The sequence below is a fragment of the Juglans microcarpa x Juglans regia genome, chromosome 7S (genome assembly GCF_004785595.1).
Source record: "Juglans microcarpa x Juglans regia isolate MS1-56 chromosome 7S, Jm3101_v1.0, whole genome shotgun sequence".
Taxonomy (NCBI): domain Eukaryota; kingdom Viridiplantae; phylum Streptophyta; class Magnoliopsida; order Fagales; family Juglandaceae; genus Juglans; species Juglans microcarpa x Juglans regia.
In genome coordinates, this window is record NC_054607.1 from 20820690 (window position 1) to 20827075 (window position 6386).

The following is a 6386-nucleotide window of genomic DNA, read 5'->3' on the forward strand; positions in this document are numbered from 1 at the left end:
ACTTTTACATTTCAATACAAATTCTTTTTATTGATCATCCTTTAAAACATTTTTATTTTATTTTTTTCTAAAAAATATCTTGGAAATATTATTTATCCAATTTTTTCATTTTTTAATATTTTTAATTTTTATTTGGCTTATATATTTTTATTTCTTGTGTATAAGATTGAATTATATTACATTGTATATAATAATATATTGCAAATATAAAAAATATATGGATATTACAAATTTATTGGTAGAAAGGAAATATTTAAAAAGAATAAAAAAAATATATTTAAATTATATGAATAAAAAATAAATAAATTGATATATGATATTTTGTTAAAATCAGTACGTGAAATAGAAAAAATGAAATTTGGTAATAATATGAATGCTATAGTCACAGTATGCCAATGATGGGATGGCCACCGAAATCCAGGCAGTTTATCCAAATCTAGTTGCTGGAGGAGAAGGTTATAAAGATGGGAGTTTGGGTGGAGAGGGAAGATCAAGAGCTACGAGGTAAGAGATGGCCATGGCTGTAAAAACTGTGTTGGTGACGAAGGAAATGGGATGGAAAGCTAGAGTAGTTAGAGGAAAATTCATGCGAAGAAAATAGATCCGCGATCAAGTAGGTGTGAAGAGAACTAACTCATGAAAGCTATAGCCAAAACAAAAACATGTTAAAAAAAAAAATGCTATGTACGTAACAAAATTATATAAAAATAAATTTATAAATTGATATAATTTTATAAAATCCGTTAATTCTACTTTTTAATAAAAGTAATTTTATAATTTGATGTATCACATCAGTTTGTAAATTTACTTTTGTATAATTCCTTTATGTCTAAAATATTTTTCTAAAAAAACAATATTAAAAAAAAGGAATAACAAGGTTGAGATCTACTTGGTTAGCACAAATTGCTTTTCAAGGTCTTACAGACACACATATATACATATGCATACATACTCTATTATTGAGATTCACATGCAGACACATATATACACATATCAATAATGATATATATAAATTTAAAATGTACAAATTTTGGGTAGTTCTTCCTTAAAAAAATGGACTACCTGGTGTAAAAAATTTACTTTTTCTGTTTATGGTGGGCCTATTTTGTTTTTTATTAAAAACTTGTGCAAAGTCTTATATGTATTGGACTTGGTAGTATTACTCTGTATGTATATGCATGAGAAGTGCTCAATTATAACAAGATTTCAAAAAAATAAACTCACAAATTGACATAATTTTATATGATATATTAGATCTACTTTATAATAAAAGTAACTTTATAATCTAACTTATTAAGTCAAGACATATTATTTTATGGATTTACTTTTATAAAATTTTTGAACGATTAAAGAATTTCTCTATATAGGCATATATATATATATATATATTATTTCTTGATAGCCAAAACACATTCATTTCACACCAAACATTACAAATGTTTTCAAGACCAGATGACTTGTGCATTACATTCTGGAAAAGATCCCCACCACACACAAATATCATCTACATTCCAAACAAATTTTGCTAATTTATGGGCAGTCTCATTGCCCTCACGAATGGTATGTTGGATAGTGCAGCTGTGAAACATCTTCATTAGATCCTTAATCTCCATTACGAGGTTTCCTAGGAGAGACATAGAGCACCCTGCAACTTTTATAGCATTAACCATCAACAAAGAATCAATTTCTAGAATAAAATCTTAGATTCCTTGATGATGACAAAGTTGCAGGCCTCTAAATATTGCCAAAAGTTCAATGTCAATAGCATCATTCACTTCATTTTCCTTCTTACTGGCTGTCATAATAACCTCACATTTGCAGTCTCTTAGAATTGCTCCCATACCTGCTCTTAGCTGATCCTTGAAGTTGCACCATCTATATTAAATTTCAAAATACAGTCAACCGGCTGAATACATCTACACTGCACTCTTGAGTCTCTACTTCTTCAACAAAGTCACCTCTTTATGAAGTTTTAAGAAAGACAAAGCATGATCCCCCACCTAGTTTGCAGTAAGATTTTTATCAAGTGGGTGTGAGGAGAACTAACTCATGAAAGCTATAACTAAAACAACATGTTAAAAAAGAAAAAAAAAAAAGAAGAAGAGAATTGGTACATATATAAAGAGGTTACACAGAAATAAACTTATAAAATGATGTGATTTTATGAAATCCGTTAAATCTATTTTATAATAAAAGTAATTTTACAATCTGACGTATCACATCAAACCATATCAATTTATGACTTTATTTGGATAACACAAATTGCTTTTCAAGGTCTCACAATCATAGACACACATATATACACATGCATACATACTCTATTATTAAGTAGATAAGTAGACATACACATATGTATATATACATATATATGAATAATGATATATACAAATTTAAAATGAACAAACTTTGAGTAGTTCTCTTTAAAAAATGGGCTCTATCACAAAAGTGTAAAAAATTTATTTATTTTTATTTTTATGGCGAGACCTACCTTTTTAGTAAAAAATTGTGCAAAGTTTTATATGTATTGGACTTTGTAGAATTACTCCCCGTGCGCGTCTATATATACATATGCATTTATATATATATATATATATATATATGAGAATTGTTATAATTATAAATAATTTTAGAAAAATAAATTTATAAATTGACATAATTTTATATGATATATTAGATCTATTTTATAATAAAAATAATTTTATAATTTAACAAATCAAAACGTATCATTTTATAAATTTATTTTTATAAAATTTTTCAAAAGAATTTCTCCATATAGATATAAAGATTCGAAGGAAAGAGTAGTACGGGCCAATTTGATTCTTGGTCGCCGTAGTAAATAAGAAAGGAGAGAAAATAGAATTTGTTTCGTGGCAAAAGGTCCTCACACAGACGCAGTCTATATATATTAATGAAAAATGCTTAAGCCATGGAATAATTAGAGTTTTTACGATTTGAATTTTATTTATTTATTTTTAAAATATTTTTTTAATTGGTAATTTTATAAAAAAAATATAAATTAAAAAAAAATTGCATTGTACATTTTCGACGGAAACTCTCGGGACCACCTGGCCCTAACAGTTTCCTGTATTAATATAGACTGCGTTTGTGTCAGGACCTTATATCATTATTCTATCTATATATATATATATATATATATTTGGTTTTTGTCAGATAAAAAAATTCCGGTCTGTTTCCGGGAAAGCACTACAGTCCGACAGACAGTTGGGGCCCTCGGTGTCAATCGTCAACTTATATGTTGTCATGGACTCATTGCCATTACTCGAAAGGCCGGCCGTCTTGGAGTTGGAGTCGTGGAAAGGACCACCAATTCCAAAAGCCGAAAAGTAGGTGACATACTTTTGCAGCACCCTTTTCTTCTTTTTGACTCTGGCTGAGTGGACCATGGAACCGTTGCAAATACTAATCAATCTGGTGCCGAAGATACAGGCTGTTCAACTACTCTGCCTCCACCAGTAATCAAAACGAGCTTTCGAACTCTCTTCTTCACAGCTACAATCTCGGTTCATAAGCATAAATATACTCAAAGCCCCCCTGCATATATGGTCCTTTGAAAGAGCAGTATAATATGGCACAGAGAAAAGAGAACATTGTTCTTTTCCCTTTCATGATGCAAGGCCATATCATCCCTTTCCTGGCTTTAGCCCTCCACATAGAACAAAGAACGGACTACTCCATTACCTTTGTCAACACCCCTCTTAACATCAAGAAGCTCAGGTACTCTCTCCCTCCTGAATCCTCCATTAACCTTGTTGAGATCCCCTTCTCCAGCTCCGACCATGGTCTCCCACCCAATACCGAGAACACCGACGCCCTTCCCTACCACCTCGTCATCCGCCTCCTAGAAGCTTCTGTCTCTCTCGAACCAGCTTTCAAGAAACTCATCCAGAATCTCATCGAAGAGCAACAAGGCCGTCCCCCGCTTTGCATTATCGTCGATATTTTCTTTGGATGGGCTGCAAACGTTGCCAGAGAGCTAAACGTGTTCCAGGCAATCTTCAGCGGCGCAAGTGGGTGCGGCTTGGCCTACTACTATTCCCTTTGGATGAACCTTCCTCACAGGAAGGTCGATTCCGATGAGTTTTCGTTGCCTGATTTTCCAGAAGCTTCAAGAGTTCATATTACACAGTTGCCAACAAATATACTTGAAGCTGATGGTGGAGATGCTTGGTCAGTCTTTCAGAAGAAGAATCTTTCTGGGTGGATGAAATCTGATGGGATATTGTTCAACACTGTGGAGCAATTTGACCATATTGGATTGTCGTACTTTAGGGACAAACTGGGCCGGCCTGCCTGGTCGATTGGACCGGTCCTGTTATCTGCGGAAAACCGATCACCTTTTGGGAAGGAAGGTGGCATTAGTCCGGAGCTTTGTATCGAATGGCTGAGTACAAAACCTCTGAATTCTGTTTTGTACGTGTCTTTTGGGTCGATGAATACGATCTCTGCAAAACAGATGATGCAGTTGGCTACGGGGTTGGAGGCTAGTGGCAAGAATTTCATCTGGGTTGTTAGGCCACCGGTTGGGTTTGACATAAACTCGGATTTCAATGCCAAAGAATGGTTACCAGAAGGATTCGAAGAGAGGACCAAGAATTCAGGAAGGGGATTACTGGTGCAGAAATGGGCACCCCAGGAGGAAATTTTGAGCCACAAGTCTGTTTGTGCATTTTTGACCCATTGTGGGTGGAATTCAGTGCTCGAAGCTCTTAGTCACGGCGTGCCAATGATTGGATGGCCGATGGCAGCGGAGCAGTTTTTCAACGTCAAGTTGCTGCAGGAACAAGTTGGAGTTTGTGTGGAGTTAGCTAGGGGGAAGAGCTGTGAGGTTAGACATGAAGATATAGTTTCAAAAGTTCAGTTGGTGATGAACGAGACACAGGAAGGGAATGAAATGAGAAGGAAAGCTTCTCAAGTGATGAAGACCATAAGGAATGCCATGAAAGATGAGGAAGGTTTCAGGGGGTCTTCCATCAAAGCAATGGACAACTTTTTCAGTGCTGCAGAGTCCAAGAGGCAGCAGACTCAGATAGAAAATAATGTTGCCGCTTGCTTCAAGCAGCACTAGTGCTATATATCGCCATATTTAGCTAATTGCAGTTTGACTACGTTTGAGGTTCAAATATGTACCCCAATGTGTGCAGAGTTTCAATTCTGATTAGATATCTGAAGCATTTCACCAGCATAAATGATTATAATTAAAATTAGGAAGTCTTATTTCCAAATTTACATTTTTTGCATACTGCTTGATTGGCAATTGAGAAATTTGAAGCAGAAACTTTCTATTTTGAATATAATCTGTGTATCATCTTATTACTAAAACAGTATTCAGAATGTAAATTCCAGCAATGCTGTGATACTAGACATCAGGGAGAATTAGGAGGACCTAGCTACTTCGACATCTACTGCTAGAGGCAAACCAGATTAAAGGCAACAGGGATCTTTTCATAACTGGTGCTTAAGCTGATACGCAGTAATGAACATGTGAAAATGATGCTACATGACAATGACATTTTTGCAGCATGGGATAGAAAAACAGAGCATCCTCCAAAGACAGGGCATGCCTCTTGGCTACAAGTTCCGAAGACAGAGACTCAAGGGGCAAAGACCACCTGTTGGGTGCTGCGAGAGCTGAAAAATCTCTCTTCACTTGAGCTTGGTGAGATGCAAATAACTTATTCACAACCAGCTATAACAAGACAATACAAGTTTTGTAGTACATAACATTTTCCATGAAAGTGATAATTTTTTTTTTTTTATAAGAAATGCCACTGGGGGCCAACAAAAGAATTATTGAATTTTAGTGCGTCGATGAAATCCAGAACAGATTTACAAATCAAGAAAGAAGATGAAATAAAAATCCATGAGGACTCCCACTACATATTTGAAAAGGGTAGGTGAGAGTTTCTTTCTTTTGAAAATCAGGAAATGGAACATTTGAGTTATTGTTTGTTTTGACAGATGAGATAAATTGAGATTAAAGTTAAAATTTAAATAAAAAATTATTAAAATATATTTTTTTAATATTATTTTTGTTTTGAGATTCGAAAAAATTAAATTGTTTACTTTATTTTGTGTGTGAATTTGAGAAATTTATAATAATGATATGAGATAAGTTGAAATGAATTGTGAAAACAAACCGAGCCTTAATCAGAGTAGTAGTTAGGGTTTTTATATTCTTATTGATATAATTAATCACCAAAACCTATTCAAACAGACAAAAACCTTCGGTTTCATAGTCACCAAGAAAATCAAAGTGGTTTTTTTCCTCAACTAGTTTGAAAAAGTCTATCTACAAGTCTGCTTACTGACATACTAAAAGTAAATACATTATTGATGTGAAAATTTATCACATCAATTAACATAAA

At 33.8% G+C, this 6386-nt stretch overlaps 1 protein-coding gene across 2 annotated transcripts; it reads left to right on the top strand.

Annotated features, from left to right (window-relative positions):
* Positions 1–3340: 3340 nt before the first annotated feature.
* On the top strand, positions 3341–5786 carry LOC121241495 (UDP-glycosyltransferase 92A1-like). Of its 2 annotated transcripts, XR_005935724.1 has the most exons (3): positions 3341–5134; positions 5365–5448; positions 5540–5786. XR_005935724.1 is itself a non-coding variant. In XM_041139272.1 (1 exon), exon 1 carries the CDS (start codon positions 3587–3589, stop codon positions 5084–5086), a length of 1500 nt encoding a protein of 499 aa, XP_040995206.1. In that variant the 5' UTR covers positions 3341–3586; the 3' UTR covers positions 5087–5340. The 2 variants fall into 2 exon arrangements, 1 of the variants encoding a protein (XP_040995206.1); XM_041139272.1 differs by lacking the exons at positions 5365–5448; positions 5540–5786 and having other exon boundaries at positions 3341–5340.
* Positions 5787–6386: the final 600 nt, after the last annotated feature.